The 22,030-nt window shown below is 43.6% G+C and overlaps 1 protein-coding gene across 4 annotated transcripts in view; it reads right to left on the bottom strand.

The window, feature by feature from the left end:
* Window positions 1-825: 825 nt before the first annotated feature.
* LOC138527785 (inhibitor of apoptosis protein-like) overlaps window positions 826-22,030 on the bottom strand; it is a 268,461-nt gene continuing 247,256 nt past the window's right edge. For 2 of the 4 annotated variants that reach the window (XM_069639070.1, XM_069639068.1), the window contains exons 8-9: window positions 11,271-11,312; window positions 826-1,172 (exon numbers count right to left, since the gene is read on the bottom strand). In XM_069639070.1, coding sequence (XP_069495171.1) covers window positions 979-1,172; window positions 11,271-11,312 — 236 coding nt within the window. In that variant the 3' untranslated portion in view covers window positions 826-978. The remainder of the gene's footprint in view (window positions 1,173-11,270; window positions 11,313-22,030) is intronic. The other 2 variants (XM_069639069.1, XM_069639071.1) reach the window with 1 other exon arrangement.

Here is a 22,030-nt window from a genome sequence, read left to right as displayed (position 1 = left end):
AAAGTTGCATTTGGGTACCCTACAATTAAAACAATTTGCAAAGAATTAGAAGGTTGAGGGAAATGCTAATTGTCCAATGTGCGGATGTGCCAAGGAGGATGTACATCACTTCATGATTTATTTGCCCCTACCCGAAGAGATAATGAAATCAAGTTGTTGAGTGTAAGCCTTAGGCAACTGCATGATTTGTAAAGGTTTTATCTGTCATGATTATGGACTGTTAGTTGATTTATGTATGAGGATTATCCTTGTGTTAAATTCTTTTCTGCTACTGCGCTTTTTATTTATGCTTTTATCAACTTTTGTAAGATATATGGATTGTTTTTATAATGTCGCTTTTATGGTGGAATGTTAACCAAAATAAAGCTATACGATGATGACTTGTAAGTACACTAGGTTGGCCTCCCATAACACCAATGCATTGTTAGTTCTAGAAATTCCTTTTAACAGTGAGGGACAGGGAAAAACGTTTCCATTGATATGGGCTTCGTATACTTACCATTTTAAATCCTCTGCAATGTTCTTTGTTCAGTCTTACATGACATACCCTACCTTTATTAGTCAACCTTTGGTTCCTTGCAGGGAAGCCAATTTCATTAGATATTTAGTTCCTAAGGCCCAGTAGGTCAGCCAAGGTTTGCAGTCAAAAGGTCATTAATTATTTTATTTTTAAAATGAACCTTAATTTGCCATTCGAAATAGTTTACAAAAGTGAGCATGTAAAACTTATTTTTGAGTGTTTCGCAGTGACAGGATACAGTGCACAATGTCAGTAAAAGCTTATTAGCCTCTGACACCGTTAATGATTCAACACTAAAAACAATCTAGTTACAATTACACTTTATTGTAATGGCGTGGCAAAACAAATAAATATACATCTTCACATTATGATTATACAACAAGTGGCTGGTGTCTGGGTCCGAGACTGTTCTTTTTAATTGAGGTTTGCACAAATTGAACATTATTAATGTCCTTTCATCATGAAAGAAAAGTGCGTACTGTGCCTTTAATCGTTCCTCTACAAATTGGGCACTTCCTGAGAGAAGGTGCACATTCTTTGCATACAACCAGGTGACCACATGGAATAAACACAATTGAAACTTCTTTATCCATGCACACTTTACATGTTCTTTCTTCTTGTAATCTTCTCAACTGTTCTTCCATAGGTAAGCCTAAATGCAAAAAGGTTCACAATGAATGTGTGAGCAAAAAAAAAAAACATGCTGATGTTTGACGATGTTTGACGAAATAAGGAAGACATTCTCAGTTTAGGTTTTGTTCAATGCACTAAATTAAGTTCCATGATAAACAATGATACTTAAGTATGTCGCCAAGTCAAATCGGTTTCAAAAACAGATGTTGGAAGCTGGATTAAGTCATTGGTGGTAGGACACTTTCTAAAGTCCACCCAAAGGTACTTTATAAAACTATACCTTGGGCAATGCAGAAACTCAAACTCTTAGGCTGTACCACCAGCTATTTTGGTAGCAATGGCAGAGCAGCCAGGTTTATATAAGGAGGGAGATTGGGCTGTCGAGAGGTTCAAAGAACTTGCAGCATACATATGGCCCTAAGAAACACATATACACAGATGTATTGTAAAAAATAAAGCTTTATTTATATATACAAAGGCAAAACAGAAGTCTTTAGAAAGGTAAGTACTATTATAAACCATAAACACAATACTTATGGTAAGTAAACCAAAGTATAAAACACATTTAGAATGGCAGTAGGTTACTCAAGGAGAGTAAAACCACATTAGTAGACTTTTAGAATGACAGTACACAATTCAAGGCAAGCAGACCCCATTGGTAGTAAACTACGTCACTTGTTCAGTTTCAGGAATAAAATAGTTATACCAACTATGTTATAAGTAGGTACCTGGCCACTTATGTAAGTTATTCTGTTTCAGGGATAATACAATTACATTAGCAACACTAACAGGTAAGCACTTAGCAACATATGTTACTTATTCTTCTTTCAGGATTAATAGTTACACCCATTTTACTTTTTAGAATAGTGGCAAGCATTAACGAATTACTTTTCAGAAGGGCAGTATGCACTTCAAAGTTAAGCAAGCACTAAGTTTTACACATTTAGAAAAGCAATATGCTAGTCAAGGCAAGTAAACCCCTATTGGTAGGAAACACTTACACTTATCTGTCTCAGGAATACATAGGCACACCAATATTACTTTTTAGAAGTAAATAACGTCGTATACTTTTCATAATGGCAGCACGCAAATCACAGGTAATAACTTTGTAACTTACTCCGTTTTAGTAATATACAGTTACAACACTAGCACATAGCAAGTAAGTACTTTGCAACACTGGTTATATTTTCTAGACAAAGGAATCATACTTTAGAATTCCTTCCCTATTCTACAACATGAGTGCTCCCAGTGACAGAAGGGGGACACTGGTGGTACAGTAGCGAACATTAGGCAGGTCAGGCTAATGCACAAATGCGGGAAAATAAGAGTTCCAGACAATTTCTCGTCAAACAAGTAACAGACTTTAGAGTTAGTGGAAGTGTTATGTGATATTTTTAGAAGGCAGGAGAATTTTCATTTCGGCGCCAATTCTCTTTAACCATCGAGACCCCCAGCCCTTTTGCTGGACTCTGGGCTTTTTAATTTTAACTTCTTAGTTAGTGGGACTTTTTTCTCACTCTCTCAGTGTTTTTTCTGACTAGGATTTGTGTGCTTCTTCTTACTGTTTAATGGAGTCTGGTAAACTCCATAGGCATCTGCTTTTTGCAGTGTGACACACAGAACCTTTTGTGCAGTGCCACCGAGAAGTCCCTTGAACTTCTCTAAATGTTTAACTACATTTTCTTGACTGAACTACTGTTCCCAAGAATAGTATGAGGGCCCATGTCTTACTTGCCTTTTCTGTTCTGGGTCCAGCCCACACCACCCTGTGCAGAGTGCTGGGGGGTTACATAGCAACTTCTTTATCCCACTCCTCATGTAACATTTTGTTACACTAACTCACTTGAATGGCTGGTGGCAGTGGTTTCTTTTTTACTACTTTGTGCCATGTATCTGCAGGCTGAATCCTCAGCTGCAGTACAGCACCAAAGGGTGACCATTTTCCCAAAATGGCTGCTGTCTTTTTTTTCTCGCTATTTGTCATTTTTTCTGGGCTTTTACTCTGTTTGAATCAGGTTTGTGTCCTTTGTGCATTTTGCGTTTGGCGGGTTTCATCCCTGAAGCCTGCCCAGGCTCCAGTGCGTCTGGAAAGGCAGGAGTGAGGTAGGGTGCCAAAACTTCCCTGTCCTTTGTCTCTAGGTGTGCCTGAGTGAAACCAGGCTGGCTATCCCTGAGGAAAGCTACCCTGCAGGGCGATTGACAGCCTAGGGCTGTGAATGAATGGGAACTTGCTTAAAAGGTGAAGTTTTTGAGACTAGAGGCAGAGTCGACCACTGGAGGGCAACATCCGACGAAGTGAAGAGACACCAGCCCTACTTGTGACTTTCCAAGGCTGCAGAATCCCAATACCTAGGGCCCCCCCCGACCCTCATTGAGTGTATTGTCTTACGAAGTGTAAATCATGCCAAAAGTTTGTGGGCATCCAGAGGACTGTACAGAAGCAGGAAATCTTGATCCAGAGTCCGGGACCGAAGGATCAAGTAACTTCTAACCAGAGCGGTTTGTTCTTCTTTGGCGCTGAGAAAAAGGTGCCAAAACCACAGAGCCGCCGAATCAAGGAGAATCCATTGTTTCCGAGTCCCTCTCTTGAGTGCTGCCGCAGGAGCCCGCCAGATGTCCTCCCTTTCGTCACCACGACCAAGCACCAGGAACAAAGGTCTGCTGCACTGCAACAAGAAGGCATCCAGCTGGAACAAATTCTTCAGTTCACAGGTACTGTGGGGCGTGTGGTATATCAACCTTTTGCCATTTGGGGGGCTTCCCACCTTGGGAAGTGCTATTTTACCCTCTTTAGTGTTGACCCCAACTCACTTGCACTGGCTTTTCAGCTTGTGCTTCTTCAAGGTGACTCCTCTTGAGTCACTGTGGTTTGAACTACTGACTTTGCTAAAACATTTTCTAAGAAGAGAGCATCAGAACTTTGAACTAGCCCATTGACTTTGGCTGTCCTGGCTCCCTAAACCCCCCCCCCCTTCTGAACCTATTGGCTTTGGCAGTGCTTGTTCTCTTACAGGTTTTAATTGTTGAACATTATTATTGCTGGGATAAAAGATTGCCTACAACCCTCTGGGAGGATCTAACTTTTTTCTAAGTAAAAAGTATGTTCCGATCAAACAACAACCTTTCCCTCCTTATATCTCAATGTTGCAACAGTGATCACTAATAACATATGAAAAGTTACTCACCTGCCTTATTGCTTCTGTTACAATTGAATCCTAACTTTTGGGATTCATGTTCCTGTTGGGGAGAATTTTCATTTCTGTACTAAAATCCTCTCACCTTAGAGACACCCAGCTCTTTTGCTGGACTTTTTAACTCCCAAGTGAGTAGGACCTTTTTCTCACTCTCTCATTTGTTTTTCCCTTATTTGGATTTTATGTTTTCACTATTTTTGGAGTCTGACAAACTTCACAGGCATCTGTTTTTTGTATAGTGACACACAGCACCTTCAGTGCAGTTTCACTGTGAAAACCTTTGGATCTCTCTTAAGGTTTAAATACCCTTTCTTGGGTGAACTACTGTTCCCAAGAATAATAAGGTGAAATTGATCTTACATACCTTTCTTCTTTGTAGGTCCAGCACAAACCATCTTATGTGGAGTGCTGGGGGGTTATCTAGTAGCCCCTTATCCTACTTTATGTAACATTTTTTGTTACCCTCACTACTTTAAATGGCTGGTGGCAGTGGTTTAATTTTTACTACCAGTGTGCTTTTCTACCGCAGGGTGAACCCTCACCTGAAGTAGAGCACCCATGGGTGTCCATTTTGTCAAAATGCCCCCCCACCCCGTCTTCTTTTTTTGCCATTTTCTGTTCGTGAGGTCTTTCTTGGCTCTTACTCTCTGCGTAGACAGATTTGAGCCCTTTGCGCGTTTTGCGGGCTTCAGCCCTGAAGCCTGCCCCTGGCTCCAGTGTGTCTGGAAGGACAGGATGTGAGAGAGGGTCTCGAAACTCCCCTGTCCTTTGTCTCTAGGTGTGCCTGATCGAAACCAGTCCCGATTGGTCGGCTGGCTGTCTTAAAAGGACAGCCACCCTGCTGTGTGATTGACAGCCTAGGCTGTGCATGAATAGGAAAACTTGCTTAAAAGGCGAGGGTTTTGGGACTAGAGGCAGAGTCGACCACTGGAAGAAACATCCGAAGAAGAAATCGTGAAGAGAAGCCGCTGCAACTTCTTGGACCTTTGAATTGCCCATGAAGCCCTGCTGCTGTGCTGACCTCCTTTTTCGTATCGACATAGACGCTCCTGACTGACGACTTCTTCCCTTGGGTTAGTGGTACCAATTAACCCCGAGACTAATCTCCACTTTGGCAATCCCTGACTTGCTGTGCCTCTTCGTTGCTGCAAAAGCCCAATACAAGGGGTCGAGTGTCCATAACCGAGTGCAACGTCTGCCGCAGAACGAATCCAGCCAAAAGCTCCAGGAGTCTCCTAAGGTCACACCAGAAGCAGGAAATCCAGAGTCCCGGACCGAAGGAGCAAGGAAAATCCATGCAGAGATATTCAATCTGCATCAGTGCCGTTTGCAAAGCACTGAAACCACAAAGTGCCGCTGAATCGAAGAGAGCCCTTAGCTGCCCACGACCTTCCCGATTACTGCCGCAGGAGCCCTCCAGACTTCCTCCCTCTTATCCCCCCATCTGAGGCTCAGGAACCAGGGTCTGCTTGGCTGTAGCAAGACGGAAGCCAGCTGGACCACTTTTCTTCTAACCAAAGGTACCGTTTTAGGCTTGGGGGTACTTACCTTCTTGCCTGCAGTCATGCTGTCTCAATTGAAACTTGCCCCTGCTTAGCTTTCGGAGTGGAGTTCAACTCCCCTTTGCACAGGCCCAGCAGCTTGTGCGTCTTCAGTGATTTCCTTTCAACTATGTGACTTTGTGAAAAGCTGTATCTAAGAAGTGCATCAGAACTATAGACATTGCTCAAATGACTTTGGCTGTCCTGGCTTCCTAAAGGCACTTTTCTGAATTCATTGACTTTGGCACTGCTTGTCCCTCCATAGGTTGTAGCTTATTTAATACTGTTACTGCTGGGAAAGGCTTACATAAACCTCATTGGAGGATTCTGTTGTCCTTACACTATAAGAAACTTTTCTAACCGTTCCATGTTTCCTTAACCCTTCGTTTCCAAAACTCAGAAGCTAAAATGTATATTAGTGTTTATATTAATGCAATACTATCCTTGTAATTGAAGTCACTTCAGGGTGTAGGAGAAATGTATTAGCATCTCCAAAGAGCATTCACAAGCTTTATTGATTTTGAAAAGTGATTTTAAATTCTACTTGAACTGCTACAAACAATTGCCTTTTTAAAGAATGCTTTATTAAAACTGATGTTCAATAAATAACTATAACTGAAACCTTGAGCGCAAGTGTTACTTGGTTACTTGTATTGTCCGATTTCATCTGTACAGCTCTACAGCTCATATTTACCCCTCTTGAGACTCAGGCACACTACAAACTTGTGTAGTTCAGACCTATACCAAAAGGTGGGTTACCTAATCCCAAGCAGATAGGTCTTGTGTAGTCTCACACAGTGCGACTACACTAATTCTTACCCAACAGTTACTATTAGTTGCTGCCTTTTAAAGAATGCTTTAAATATCTTTGTGTATATATAAATACATATTTATAATATAACTAAGTGGGTCAGTCTTTACTTGGATACCTGTATTTACTGATTTCATTGTACAGCTAACATTGCCCCTATTAAGATAAGCTTGGCTGCTCAGCCACACTACCAACTTGTGTAGTACAGGCCTGTATTAAAAGGTGGTTACCTAATACTAAGAGATAAGTCTTGTGTAGTCCCACACTGGTTGGACTGCACCATTCTTACCAAATAGGCCTGGGCAAATGGTATAGGACAAACTCCACGAATCACCACCATATCCACACAGGAGCGACAAGACTTTAGGCAAGTATTACCCTCAGTCACACAGTACAAGAGCTTGCAGACAGACACCTTCACGATGCAGCAGCACAGGACCGGTCTCTGGATTATTGGTCGTAGTGACAAAAGAAAGGACACTGGATGGGAACTTGCAGCAGCAGTCGACAGAAAAGGCTCGCAACAAAGGATTCTTTTGTGCTTCTTGCGGCTTTGACCCCCTTTTCTAAACACCAGATGAACGGTCATTGCAGCACAGATTCACCTTGCTTTCTCAGTCCAGCAGTCTGGTGAGGGGGGGTTCCAGGAGTTGAATCTTGCTCCTCGAGGTCCAGCAGTAGTTCACTGAAGTTTCAGAGAGATTCTTTCACAGGAAGACGTTACACAGCAGTGGGCATCGAGGTCCCAGGGTATTGGCGGTTTGCAGCCCAGGAAGATCACAGCCCGTCGTGGGAAGGCTCGAAATGCAGATCTTCTCAAGACTGATGGGTCTCATCTTCGGGACTCTCTGTCACATAGAATAGGGGCCAGCACAGGCAGTGATTACACAGCAGGCATCTCTGGTCTATGGAATCAGCTACAGACATCTTCTCTTCCTCATCGGATTCAGCTCCAGTGGTCGACGTATCTTCAGCTTCCAGATACAGGCTATTTATCCAGGAATACAGCCAATCAGCACACCTGCTACATACAACTTCGAGGGGTGGCTGGATTTTCAGGACAGCCAGCTCTCCGTTAGGACAGATTCTAGGCAGGCATACCAGAAGACAAAGGACTGCAGAGTTTTGGACTCCTCCCCCATTTCCGGTCTTCACAGACACTTTGGAACCCCCGTGGGCTACACAAAGGGTTCCCGGCGTAGACAAAAATCAAACCAGGACCTTCCCCTTCTAGGACAGCTGAAGAAGGACCAACAAAGGACAAGCACACTAAAACGGCGAAAAAAGAATACACTCGCCGCTTTAGATGAATGGTCGCACATCTGTGCTTTACCGCGGCCGGGTTGACAGACTGCGAGTAAAAATCACACAAAAGTCGGTAGAACACGTCCACTGCCACCTGCCATAACTGTAAGCTTGTCACTAACACATTTTATGTGAGCAGTGAGAAAGGGGATACAGTGGTTTCCCTCAGCACTCCACATAAGGCGGAGTGTGCTGATCTCACAATGGGGATTGTACAAAGGATAAAATGTATCCTTCTACCCTTGGATCCCTAGAAAAAATAAAAAGGGAAGCCCATTGGGCACCCTCGTGTTAGGGAGAACTCTAATTTATGTGCCAATTCATTTCAACCATAGAGACCCCAAGCTCTTTTGCTGGACTTCAGGACTTTTAATTTTTATCATGGAGCGAGCAAGACCTTTTTCTCACTCATGTATTTTTGATCTGATATGGACTCTGTTTCCTTTGGTGTTTTGGAGTCTGACAAACTCCATAGGCATCTACATTTTGTATTGTGACACACAACACCCTCAGTGCAGTGTCACAGAGAAGTCCTTTGGATTTCTCATAAGGTGTAAATACCTTCTCTTGGGTGAACTACTGTTCCCAAGAGTAGTAAAGTGAAATTGACTTTACTTACCCGTTTTTCTTATGTAGGTCCAGTACACCCCATTTTATGTGGAAGTACTGGGGGGTTACCTAGTAGCCCTTTTTCCTACCAAGCCCGGTCTTCTTTTTTTCGCTATTTATTGCTTGTGAGGTCTTTCTTGGGTTTTACTATGCGCGCCAAACCAGGTTTAACCCTTTTGTTCGTTTTGCCTATGGCGGGCTTCAATGCTGAAACCCGCCTCTGGCTCCAGTGTGTCTGGCAGAGCAGGAAGCGATGCAGGTGCCTGAAACTCCCTGTCCTTAGTCTCCTTGGTTACCGGAATGCACCCAGTGCCGATTAGCTGGCTGGCTGTCCTTGCAGGACAGCCACCCTGCTGTGTGAGTGACAGCTAGGCTGTGCATGAATTGGAGCAATCTGCATAAAAGGTAAGGTCTCTTGAACAGAAGGCAAAGTCGACCACTGGACGAAACATCAGACAAAGGAAACTGGAAGAGAAGCTTGCTGCACCCTCCTGGACCGTTGAGCTGCCCGGTGAAGCCCTGCTGCAGTGCTGAAGCTCCGATTTCTGATCGACTAGAGAAGCACAGAACGGACGACTTCTTCCCTTGCCTTGGCGGGACCAACTGACCCCAAGATGAACTTTGCTGGAAAACCTCTCCCTGCTGTCTGTACTTCTTTGCTGCTGCTGGAACCGAGTGCCAGGGGTCATGAAAACCAGAATCAAGTACATCGTCTTTAAGTCGGACCAGACCTTCCGGAAGCTCCAGAGGACCTTCCGGAAGCTCCAGAGGACCATCCCAAAGCAGGACGACCCAAGCCTGAGCCACCTCAGAGTGCTGGACCTCAGAAGCAAGGGAAGCCCATAAAATGTCCAAGAACTGCGGTGGTGCTATTGACCGGTAGCTGAAACCGCAAAGTGCTGCTGATCAGAGCCCGTAGCCGCTGCCGACCTTCAAACTGCAGTGCAGGAGTCCTCTATGCGTCCTCCCTCTTGTCCCCACGACTGAGGCCCAGGAACCCGAACAGAAGCCAGCTGGATCCTCTTTTTCAAACCTAAGGTACTGTCTTAACTGAAGAGGCACTTACCTCTTGTCTGTAGCTTGCTTGTTCTCACTGGAGATTTGCAGTAGCTGCTTTTTTCAGAGTTGATTCCAGCTCTGCCCTTCACAAGCCTTACAGCATGTGGCCCAACAGTGATTCTTTTACTACAAACTCTCTAATAATATTGTGCAAGACTTTTGTGCAATTTTAAGAAGTGCCTCAGCTGCCTAGACATTGTCCTGGCTCCCTGCAGACTCTTCTCACCCATTGACTTTGGTTTTTACTGTCCGCCCCTTATAGGTGGTGCATATGTTTAACTTGTATTGCTGGGAATGGTCTAACCTAGACTTCGTTGGGAGATTGAAAAGTATTCACATGCTCTGAGAACCTGTTAACCTTTTTTCTTTTCCACAACCTTAGAATTGTATTAAGTGCCAAAAGTGATACATTAATGCGAAACATTGTCCTAGCAATTGAAGTCAACTCAGGGTGTAGGAAGTGTGTTTTAGGCATCCCAAAAAGGTATCTACTTGCTTATCCTAAATCTGAGGAAGTGTATTTGTATTGTTGCATATTGCCCTTTTTAAAGGAAGGCTTATTTAAAACTGACTTAAATAATTATTTTACTAGAAAACCTTGAGAGTGTTATTTGAATACTTGTAATTGTGAATCTCAGTGTTACCTCTGTACAGCTCAATTTTACCCCTCTTGAGATAGGTCTGGCTGCTCAGTCACGCTACCACCTTGTGTAGTACAGACCTATATCAATAGGTGGGTTAAATATTACCAAGAGGACAAGGCTGGTGTAGTCTCCCACAGGGTTACTGCATTCAATCTTGCCTAACACCCAGCAACACTGCACAGAAAGTGCTGTGTGCTGCAACTATAAAATACAGGTGCCCAAAAGGTTATAGGAAAGTATAACACCCAAAATAAAGTATGGAGAGTCACGAAAGTTGTCGGAAGTTGCAAGTCCAAGAAATTGTAGAAGGTGAGTGGGCAAAAAGGTTCCCACTCACTCAGGTACATGGAAAAATAATCCACAAGTCCAGCAAAAAGTGCTGGGTGTCTGAGGGAGATTTAGCATATATAGCTTCAGTGCCTATTTCCTTGACAAGGCAGTATGGTGGGGAAGTTGACAGAGTGTGTGCATGTTGTCAAAGTAATGTGATTAGCATGCCGAAGATTGATCATTTTGCAGAGAAAATTAAAAATGCAAATAATAGTATATACATTCCTTTTAGATTTATAGACCAAAATTACAACTTTTAAAGTTTAATGGCTAAATATAATGTTGTGTCACAGTAATGTTATTAAATTTAGATCAAGTTAGCCAGTTCTGTTAACACAGAAAAACTATGTGGCTTCCTTAGTGATAGACTTTTCTCAGTTTCTGCAACTAAACAAAGGAAATACATCAGTACTTTTAATCATTCTTCACATTAAAATATAAAAATGTATTTTCTTGTACAAATCTATACACCAGGTAATGCCCACAATACTATGCTAAACAGGCAAGATAATGAAGCACCCATCAATTAACCTGGACAATCAAATATTTTGCTAGTGTTTAAATGATAAATTAGCATGCATTTAGGAGTATTATTGTAGACCTAATATTAAATATATATGTTACCTGAAACATCTTCAGTTGGCGTGTACTTAAGGGAATTTTCAACTGCAAATATAAAGAGAAAATCCTGAATATTTCTATTTCTTTTCAAAAAGGAGAAAAGATTTACCATCGATAAAACTTGAATATAAAAATATAGTTAATGAACTTAGCTACTTATAATCAAAGCTATACTATAATCAATTCAGTGCTTGCTCTTGGACTAATAAATATATCATTTTATATAAATTATAAATGTGTTATATTTACACAAGAATCACTTTAAATACCACATAAATTTATACTGGAACACTTCGGAATATGTTTAGAATATACTTCAAAGGACACTTTCACTTTTGTGTTTCTTCGCGGTTACATTTGTTGCAACGTTGGAAAAGGAAAAGACAATGCTATCATAGTATCAGTAATTACACGTGCTCGCAGTTCTTGGCAGATTTACGGCAAGACATTTACTCTGCAAACGCATATAAGAAAGTAACTTAAAAGAAATTAAAATAGTTAAAGTAACACTAGACTGGTTCAAGGTTCTAGAGAGGGCTGCTTCGCACAGCAAGTCTTTTAAGTCCAAAAATGCAACACTAGCTAAAGGCAGTTCGGAGATGGCTCAAAATCTTGACAAACAGCAGAATACGAAGAGTTCCTGTGGATTTCTTCAAGTCTCGAGCCTTTTAGAAGCAGCAAGTTAATAACTAACAATGGAGACCCTATTAATATCTCGATGAAGGGACATAAGCAGCGGCTTGAGTGGGAGATAAGAGGGGGTTGCCCATGTCACCTCTACATGCACTCCAACGCTGTGGAGCGACTTTCTGAAATCTGGTAAGCAATACCTTTTACCCCACTGTGCCTAATGTTCGTTCTGGATGCTCTGGGATGTTGCAGCTCTGGACCCGACTTTTGGATTCCTTGGTCTGATGACTGAAGTCAAGACAATAGACTGGTTCTCTCAGCAGCAGTCTCGAGGGAGGACATAAACAACTTCTTGGTTCACTCTGTGGTTTTGGCGCCTTTTCTGCAGCACCAACAAAGGACCTGGATCGCCCAGTCAATCTTCAATTCCTGCAGTCCCGCGCGCTGATGATGGGGTCCGGGCGAGTTGGATCGGATCTCCAGAGTGTCCTTGAGGGCTCCGAAAAGATTTGGACGGATTCGTCCTTTCCACGACGATGCACTCGAAATTGGCAGCAGGTCTCCAGGTATTGGGGTTCCGCAGCTCTGGAAACTCCTAGGACCTCGGGGGATGGCTCAATTCAAAGTTTGTGTTAGGACTGGTTGTTCCCACCAGCCAAAGGGAAGGAGTCGTCCTCTTCGGAGATCCTCTGTCAGACAAACAGGGTCAGGACAGCAGTGGTCGCTTCACGGTGTTCCAAAGCATCTGCAGGCTTCTCTGGTCATCTTCTTCAGTTACTTCAGCTTCCAGTGGTCGACTTGCTTTTCACTCCAGAAGCCTCAACTTATATACAGTTTTAGCACACACTCCTCTGCAATATCCCTCAGTATTTTGCAGAAAGGGGCATTTGGCTCTCACATAAGGATAGTCGGACCCTCTGTAGGAGCTGGTCCTATTCAGTCACTCCGGCAGACAAAGGACAGTTGGGGAGGAAAACTCCTTCCCCGCTTCCTGCCAGCCCAGAAATTCTGGCACCTAGGCGGGGCTAAAACACACACACCCCTCCCAAGCACAACCACGCTAGTAATGGCGAAAAAAGAAGGGATTCACCAAGTTGGTACTTGGGTGCCCCTATGTGCACTACCGAGGCTATGGACATAGCTTGCGGTATAAACATGACACAATAGTTTGTAGAATACGTCCACTGCCACCAGACAATTTATTTTATTTTCAAATTTGTGACCAAAAGATATTACATGCCACATTACAGAAATTATAAGTGAAGCCTGGTCTCTCCGAGGCTTTTTGCATCATAAACATAACTTACAAATAACATTAGAACATAAACTTTCCATACATGGACTTAGCTGGACTGTGTATGAGGAAGAAGTCTGAGGCTGTGATTTACACACCAGGGCAAGATTTACAGACCAGGGCAATGCGATGGGCGAAGAGTGATGAACTCAGATAGGGGTGTAATTCTAGGTATGGGCTGTGGTAGGGGGGTGGAGACAAACTTAATCAAAGTAGATCGTTAAAAGGGTGGTTGAAGCTGTCGTCCGATGCGTAAAACATATCAAAGACAAGTGCTTTCCAGGCTCCATAAGTGTCCGTCAAACTATCTTCTTGAGGTTGCAATTGCCCAAGCACTTGTTTCTGCTTCGCACCAAGTGTTGCATTCGAGAAACCATAGTTTGAACTGTGGGCCACCTGGGCATTTCCAGGACATAGCAATCCTTCTCTTACCAAGTATGCATGCCAGGTCCATAAATCTAACTACATGTTTGTGCTTGCTACATCTGGGGTATGCACCTTTTTTTTCCAAACTTTTACTGCCGCGATCTACGCAACTTTGACCCCTCTCTTTTCATTGCCTCCTGCTCCTCCTCCCTTCCTCCTCTCTCCCATTTCTCCTCCCTTTCTGCTGAAGTGTCTGCCACCTTAACCTCTTCCCTTACTTCTACTCTTGACCTTCTCTACCCTCTCTCCTCGTTTCGTCCATCTCGCAAACCTGCCCAACCATGGTCTCCTCAACTTTCCGCCATGCGTCGCCTCCTTAGGCGTCTTGAACGACGCTGGCTCAAACACCCCTCTCCTTCTAACCAATCCACCTACTTTTCCTATCACACTCTGACAACTATCTTAACTCTGCTAAATGCACTTTTCTGATCTCCTCCATTCTCAATCCTCATCCCCGCTGTCTCTTTCAAACTCTCACACTTCTTCTCTCTCCTCCTACTCCTGATCATTCCATTGCCTCTCTTCTCTCTGCTACTGACCTTGCCAATTTCTTCTCAAATAAAGTGCTCAACCTTTGCCAAAACATTCTTTCCTCCCCTCCTCTCTCCCCATCACCTCCTCCTCCATATCCCCCTCCCTTTACCATGTCCTCCTTCACTCCTGTTACTCAGTCTGAAGTCTCCCTCCTCCTATATAAAATTCACCCCACCTCCTCCCCCTCTGACCACATTCCTACTTCCTTTGTTTCAAAAATCTACCCCTCCTCATACCCTACCTCACCTCCTCCTTCAACGCTTGTCTAACTACATCCACCTTCCGTTCCCCCTTCAAACACGCCTAATCTGCTAATCCCGATCTTGCCTCTATCGTCCCATTTCCCTTCTGCCTTTTCTCTCTAAACTTCTCGAACGCATTGTCTATTCTCAACTCTCCTCCTTCGTCTCTAATCTCTCCTCCCCTTCCCACTCAATCTGTATTCCGCCCTCACCACTCGACCGAAACATAAGAAGCTGTGTGCTGCATTAGGAAAATACAGAAACCTTTAAGAGTTATGGATCGGACAGACTTTATAGTACAGGTAGAATAGAGTTCCAAAAGACAGAGCCCACCAGAATGAATGACTGGAAAAAGCCTACACTCATTTAGGATTTAAAGAAAACGATCCAGAAGTCCAGCAAAAAGTGCTGTGGGTCTCGCTAGGCGAGGGGATGAAGCAAACCATGATAAATCTCCCTAACAGTGGTGTGCTAGGTGGACATATTGTAGCCCTAGACCACTCTCGTACCCCTCCTGAGTATACGATATGTCATTTATAACCCGCCTGTACACAAGTGTTTCTAGGCACAACAAGACAAGGTAGGGAAGACAAAGGAGGGACAAAACAAACCATCTTACTAAACCTTGTGTCATTCCGAAAGCCTTGTGCATGATGCATAGGGTCTTGAACTTGATCCTTGCAGCCACTCGGAGCCAGTATAGAGATTTCAGGGCTGGAGAGATATGGTCCCTGTGCTTGAGGCCAAGGATAAGTCTCACAGTCCTGTTTTGGATTAGTTGCAGAGGGCGGAGAGTAGAGGAAGGCAGATTGAGAAAGAGGCTGTTGCAGAAGCCAAGCCTAGAGAGAACCAGGGATCTGGGGGAAAGTGAGAAAAGGAAGAATACTTCTGAGGGGGTGCAGCTAGTAGTTGGCCTTCTTGGCAAGGTCTTTGATGAGAGGAGAGTGTGGAGTTGCAGATGACACCAATATTTTTTGCCTCACAGGACGGCAAAGGAAGAGAGCCCAAGGAGGGCTGCCAGAGGGAAAGTGGGAGCAGGGGCCCCAATGAGAAGGAGCTCCGTCTTACTGGCATTAAGGCAGAGATCGTTGGAGGGTGTACCAATCCTGAATCGTGGATAGACAGTCCGGATTAAGCGAGAGAGGAGGCTGAGGAGAGCCTGAAAGCGAGCTGAGCGTCATCCGCATAACACTGAAAGCTGGAGGAGAAGGTAGAGATCAGGTGGGCCAAGGGGGCCAAGTAGACATTCAAAGCCATGGTGAGAGGATATAGCCCTGGGGAACACCATCTGTGGAGAGAGAGAGGTGGTGGAGAGAAAGGCTTTGCCCTTCATTGGGGTTTGACTTCAGTGTCTCCCTGTTCATCATAATAGGTTGGCCTCCCAAAATCCACCCCCAGGGTTGATTTTGGAAATCCATCACACCACCAAATAAATTAAGCACCCGCCAAGTCCACCTTGAAAGAGTTGACTTGACCTGGGCATGTGTCCGCACCCAGCCTTTCATCTCCGCTGAGTAAGGCACGGGTGCCAGTTTGAGTCCTGTATCCTACAGCAGACCATGAGATCCCCCGAAAGAGGCCTCCTCATCTTTGGACAGTTGGCACCTCCTAGGGGTGCACCCTGACTCAGCCTCGTAGCTCACTCCTCCAAAGGAAGTTGGGCCGCACCCAGGACTAGCTTGTCGGCAAGACTGGCACCTCTAGTCTGGAACAAAGCATTCAGCGCCACCACCACATGTCCGGTACGCCCTGCCGTAGGACAGCCAGTCTCCTGGCTCGCCTCAAGAATCATGGAACCCAGGATTAGCCCACTACCTAAGCTGCCGCACCCACCCCAGAACAGAAAGCAATGCCATTCATCACCCCTCCACAGCTACTCCCCCATACTCCTTTTGGGTTGCGGCAGGTCTGGAAAGAACGATCTTTGGGCCAAGACCACTAGCAAACCCTCTCGACTACTGCTGCATCAATTGTTTTTGTCTGGCATCGGATCCTGCCAGCTCTCGGAAGCACTAAGGGTGCCATTTTCAGCAACAAGAAACCTGGAGGTTCGTTGTTCTCTGCAGCCCGATCCTCCACCCCACAGAAGTACAGGGGTTCGTATTCAGTCCTAGACCGTGCCCATTCTCATATACACAGATTTCTTTGCCTCTGGCAGGCCTAGTGTGGGGAGAGTAGATTATTGCTAAATCCCCTTCATCCACAGAGGTCACAATGACTGACTGCAGGCCTCCCCTATTGGGCCATGACTGTTTCATTGATAGATATAGGTTGCAATATTTGGCTTTGAAAATAACCAACATTGGATTGGTCATGGTTTTGGGGCTGGTATTGCGTTGCTTGATGCTTTGACCCCCACCTCACTTATCTTAACATGCATGCGTTTCCTGTTCCCAGCTCATTGTAATCTGTTTCAGAACCAAAAACTGCTTTCATGCTGTTAAAAGCCCAGGCACATGCTCCTTTTTTGGCCCTTTTCTCTCATATGCAAGCTGAACACCTGGTTGGTTTGCTAGTGTACACACTTGAATTTACCATGTGCTTGCCTTCCTGGTTGTTTTGACCTGAATGAGGGATCCCCTCCACTCTTTTTATTGTTCTAAACTGTCTGTATGGATCTGTGACGCCATGTTGTATATACTTTTCTGAACTGTATCTAATAAATTGGCTTCTATGTGCCATTTCGCCCTTTAGTGACTTTAATCTCTATGGCAGATAGTTTGCAGCACTTTGGTCATAGTGATGTTTGTGTCTCCTGGTTAAACGATTACCACCCATTGAAATACTGACCTTTTTGTGTTAAGATAGGACTGGTGTCCTAGAAGTGGGTGCAGGAAAAGCCCAGCAGCAAAATCGGAATCACATACTTGTATTGGGCTCAGGTAGAAGACTTCCTGGCTGCTGGACATTACCCAGAGATAGTACAACAGACTGGTCATCTTGGCATTGATTATTACCGGTACCAAGGCTACGCCCTCTATTGATGGTTCACTATAAGAAGGGGCTCCTACGAGTCCCACAAGTGCATATATCTTGTATGGTGCCCAAACACTAGGTAATACTTAACTCACCCCTGTTCTAGGATGACTTGATTCTGAATGACCAGTCTAGTGCCCATTCCTGTTAGTGTCATCTACACTGGCATTGAACAGGTTTAATCCACAGCTTCTTGTCTGGATCCCAGTTCCTACGTAAAGTGAGTTGGTGTCTGATTTGACTGATCCTAGATGATCTTCAGTACAGCTTACCCCTCTGTAATCTGCTAATGTTCCTTGTGTTTAATACATTTTCCTAAAGTCCTACTGATAGTAAGACTTTAGTAAGCTATCCCAGTGCTTTGTAGATCCCCCACCTCTTCATATCGGTCTGTACCAACTCAGGACCTTGGTAGAGTGGCAGGGCAGTCAGGCTTCTCTTAAGAGTGCGGTGTGAGCTGTAGGTAAGTACACTGAACCCAGTTAGACATTTACATCAAAGAAACACTTAAATATATCATTTTATATAAATTATAAATGTGTTATATTTACACAAGAATCACTTTAAATACCACATAAATTTATACTGGAACACTTCGGAATATGTTTAGAATATACTTCAAAGGACACTTTCACTTTTGTGTTTCTTCGCGGTTACATTTGTTGCAACGTTGGAAAAGGAAAAGACAATGCTATCATAGTATCGGTAATTACGCGTGCTCGCAGTTCTTGGCAGATTTACGGCAAGACATTTACTCTGCAAACGCATATAAGAAAGTAACTTAAAAGAAATTAAAATAGTTAAAGTAACACTAGACTGGTTCAAGGTTCTAGAGAGGGCTGCGTCGCACAGCAATTCTTTTAAGATATGAAGAGGTGGGGGATCTACGAAGCACTGGGATAGCTTACTAAAGTCTTACTATCAGTAGGACTTTAGGAAAACTCCCCTAACAACCACCAATAATTCCAGTTCAACAGATGAGCACAACACTATATAAATGATTAGGCCTTTAAAATACACACTAAGCTAATGGAACCTGTAAGTAAATATTGTGACACACGTACATTCACCTTTAGAATATGCAAAGTATTTGATTTAATAACCAGTGTAAAATAGGTAAGTAGTCAGATGCATAAGGTTCAGTAAAGATAACCATAAATCATCAGTTCCAAAGTTATACTTTTCAGGAGGAATTACTTGGACGATGGCAGTGGTTATGATAAAAAGCTCAAAAACGTAAGTAACTCAATCACATGCACTAGGATATGCGTAGGAAGGGATCCTCGACCAGGCTTCCACCGACCAAAGTCAGGAAAAGATACAGCAACTCACTGTAATGACTACTGTACTCCTAGGCCATAGTCCCCTTTCCTCCCTACTGATGTGAGTCCAACCTGTGGGGGTGGGACCAGAGCCAATTGGATCACAAAAAAGATAGCTTCCCCCACCAACCTCTCCCACCAGTCATTGACCGCTCATCAGTTACTATCTTACTTATTTAGGAAAGCGTTTTCTGTGGGCAACGTTCCCTCCATAGTTTCTATGCACTACAACCCAAACACGCCTCCCTCCCCGAACCCCTGCAATTGTTGTTGCTTTGTTTTCGAAGGGAAGTAAAGCCTTAATATTCACTTGCCGTTGCTCAACTATTATCGGGAAACTGATCAGTCTGTCAGACTATCAGTACTGGGAAACTAAGTTTCCCTTTAATCTTTTACATTTTTTAACATTGCACACAGCATCATACAATGTAGTTCAATGGTGATACTTTTGCATCATCCTAGTTTCTTTCCAGTGGGGATTTTTTGGTTACTTTTATATGTGCATAAAGACTAGCTGTTTTCAGCAGATATATTTTTTAAATGTTTGCGTTATTTCTAGTGTGCACATCAGAGTTTACCACGTATGGCTACTAAACGCGACTAGTGCCCTAAAACGGCCATGTGACAAGATTTTCACTTGTTTTCTGGCCTTATTGTAGTTTGGAAGAGATAGAGAAAGAGAGAAAGAGAGAAAAAGAGAGAGAGAAAGAGAGCGAGAAAGAGCGAGAACAAGAAAAAAAGAGATTTTTTTCCCCCAGGAAGGGTGTTGGACTGTCTGGTCACATTCCACATCCACATCCACATCCACATAGCCAGAGAGTTTATGTGTTGCGCACGAGTTAAACCAATAGTTGTCCCTGATTGGACAACTGCTGGCTGTTTGAAGGGTGCAGTACCATTGAGGGCTTGGACTTGCTTCCAGGCTGTATTTTGGATAAGAGGCATTCTTGAGCCATTTTTTCAATTAGCGTTGAGGCCAAAAATACCTCACAGGCGAACAGTCGACTGAAGATCGAAGAAGACTACTGAAGAGGCATAGCATCTCTTCCTGCGTCTGGCCCGGTTGGACTACCTGATCTCCAAAGACCCTGAGCGGCCCTTCAGCCCTTGCACTATTGCAGGGGTCTGCTCCCTTTCACTCTCCAGGTGTTTTGGACTATGTTAGGTATGTTTCTCTACAGTGCAATTGGTATTGCACTCTACAAGACTTGTCCCTTGGTTTTAGGGCCCCAAATGCTAATACAGACTTGCACAACCCAGGGTTGGTAGAGTGGCAGAGCAGCCAGGCTAATCATAGGAGGGGGAATGTGAGCTGTAAATCAATACAAAGAAATCAGAACATACATAGACCCGGTTAGGACAGTTTTTCTGTAGTCCAACTAAGGGCTTAGTAAAACCATTCACTGAGGCAGTACAAGACTCCACTCTTAAGGCTGTACCAACTGAGTACATGTAGCACAGACAGAGCAGCCAGGCGTATCCTAGGACAGAGAGAGGGCTGTAGAATCAGTACAAATGAAATTGTAATACAAATGGTCCAAAGAAACACTGAAACACTATGTATTGTAAAAAATAAATGATTTATTTAAATACAGGTAGGCCCAGATAAATCTAGGGGTAAGTAAGTACTAACACATTATATGTAATCACAAATATAAAAACAAAACACTATACTTGAAGGTACACCGACCAAAGTATAAACCTTATTTGGAACACCTAACAGTAGTTCTAGGGAAGTCAAAACCTTTTCATACACATTCAGTATAGGTCACACCTATTCTTGGGGAGAGAAAAACCAATGGTTACTTACATTCAGTAATGCAAGGGCAGTAGACTCAGTACAAATCACATAATCAGTCAACTGGACTATATACTTTTTGTGAATAGTGGAACACTTATTCCAGGTACAGTAAAAACCTACAACTATTTTTGTGATAACACACAGTTATACTAGGTGAGTAAAACCTAAGGATGTAATATTCAATTACAGGTGCTTTTGGGATCAGTGAAACACAGATAGAGATATGCAGCAACTCTGGTAACTTATTTTTGGATGGCACATAGCTAAGTAAGCACAAGGTAAGTAAAACCCATATACTTTTTATATCTCACAAGCAGTCCGGGTTAGATCTTTCCCAGCTAAAAGGATAACTGAAGTATGACTTATCAAGGACAGTTAGAACCACAGACTCTAGGTTAGATAGCACAATGTTACACTTTACTGAACGACTCTTATTCTAGGTAGGCAACAACCTAATGAAGACTTATTCTGGACAGGCTAGCAGCAAGTCAGGGGAAGCAAGACCCAGTTGGGGGACACTCATACAATTATCCTCAAAGGACGAATCTGGTGATACCAACAGTTGGAGGACACTCATACAATTATCCTGCCGGAATAATCTGGTGAAACCAACACTTTACTTTTGGGAAGAGGCACAACCTAATCACAGGAGAGTAATATACCTTTAAATCTACTTTCTATTAGAATGGGAAAACAGTTTCTAAGGAACAAAAGAGGTTAACCATACTTTTCAGAATAGTGCATCACACATTCAAGATAAGTAAGAACTTTGTAACTGTTCACTCATTACAGTTACCAACCAATTTTTTACAAATAAGTAACTTTTAAACACTTGATTTCTTTTCTAGGGAGAAGTCCCAATCCCTTCAAAAGTCTTTCCCTGGTTCTTCATGCATGAGTGTTCTCAGTGGCAGAAGGAGGGTCACTAGGACTAGTGACCAACAGACAGTGTCAGAATAGGTTCTTTAGTAGCAAAAGTCAGAGTTCCTTAGTAAAACTGGGCACACAGGCGAGTACTTTACTTCTAGGGTTAGAAGAGGGTCCAGGGGCTTCACAGAAGACACCCTAGCAGGATTCTAGCAGTGGGACTGGGTGCACTAGACGAGGGACCTACCAATCACAGAAAACACCCCACAGCTACACAGAAATACTAACAGGCTTCAGGTAAGTACATACCCAAGCCAACACAGTACATCAGCATTGAAGAAATTTTGCAGCAGGACATCAGGATCTGCAGCCAAAAACCCGGTCAGTGGATTCCTTGTCGTGGTGACTGAAAACAAGACCTCAGAAGGAACTTTGTAGCAGGGATTGATGAAGGAGGATCTAGGCAAGGTTTCCCTCGTGTCTGAATGCGGTTCTACGGATTTGGCGCCTTTTCAAGGAGCACAGAAGAAGACAGAAAATCGCTGTTGAATTCTCGTCGTTTTAAAGGTCCAGCACTCTGGTGAGGGGACTTTTCGGACTCGATTCGTGTCTCTGGATATCCATCAGGATGCCCACGAGGTTTCAGCGAGATTCCGAATTCGGAAGACCAT

This window comes from Ambystoma mexicanum, chromosome 7q (assembly GCF_040938575.1).
Source record: "Ambystoma mexicanum isolate Mex_15411 chromosome 7q, UKY_AmexF1_1, whole genome shotgun sequence".
NCBI classification, from domain to species: domain Eukaryota; kingdom Metazoa; phylum Chordata; class Amphibia; order Caudata; family Ambystomatidae; genus Ambystoma; species Ambystoma mexicanum.
This window is presented reverse-complemented; position numbering and strand designations above follow the sequence as displayed.